Consider the following 735-nt stretch of genomic DNA (forward strand, 5'->3'; position numbering starts at 1 on the left):
GGGTTACAGAGAGGTCTACCTGGTATTGTTGGTAGTTGTACAGGTTACTGTAGTAGGCTGCAGGGTAGCGTGACGGCTGGTAGAAGTTGTAGTAGGAGGTATCCACCAGGAGGTCAGCTGTTCCGTCAGTAGACTGCCCCCTACTGAACGCTGTGGGGCTGGACGCCAGGCCAGAACGACTACCTACAGGGGATAGAGGACAGGGTTAGAGGTCAGTACAGGGGATAGAGGACAGGGTTAGAGGTCAGGCAGGGCCAGGTATACTGTCCCTCAGACCAGACCAACTCCCTGCAGGGACAGAGGAACAGGGTTAGGGTTAAAGGTCAGGCAGGGCCANCTGTCCCTCAGACCAGACCAACTCCCTGCAGGGACAGAGGAACAGGGTTAGGGTTAAAGGTCAGGCAGGGCCAGGTATACTGTCCCTCAGACCAGGCCAACTCCCTGCAGGGACAGAGGAACAGGGTTAGGGTTAGAGGTCGACCTATCTGAGATATCTACTGCAGCCCTCATCCTCCACATACAACACCCGTTCTGCCAGTCACATTCTGTTAAAGGTCCCCAAAMCACACACATCCCTGGGTCGCTCGTCTTTTCAGTTCGCTGCAGCTAGCGACTGGAACGAGCTGCAACAAACACGCAAACTGAACAGTTTTATCTCCATCTCTTCATTCAAAGACTCAATCATGGACACTCTTACTGACAGTTGTGGCTGCTTTGTGTGATGTATTGTTGTCT

The 735-nt window shown here is 53.2% G+C and overlaps 1 protein-coding gene across 1 annotated transcript in view; it reads right to left on the reverse strand.

Moving 5' to 3' along the window:
• LOC139026508 (doublesex- and mab-3-related transcription factor 1-like) overlaps window positions 1–190 on the reverse strand; it is a gene marked incomplete at both ends in the record, with an annotated part of 7100 nt that extends 6910 nt beyond the window's left edge. Inside the window, one exon of the mRNA XM_070441848.1 lies at window positions 20–190. Coding sequence (XP_070297949.1) covers window positions 20–190 — 171 coding nt within the window. The remainder of the gene's footprint in view (window positions 1–19) is intronic.
• Window positions 191–735: the final 545 nt, after the last annotated feature.

This window comes from Salvelinus sp. IW2-2015, unplaced genomic scaffold (genome assembly GCF_002910315.2).
Source record: "Salvelinus sp. IW2-2015 unplaced genomic scaffold, ASM291031v2 Un_scaffold4954, whole genome shotgun sequence".
Lineage (NCBI taxonomy): Eukaryota > Metazoa > Chordata > Actinopteri > Salmoniformes > Salmonidae > Salvelinus > Salvelinus sp. IW2-2015.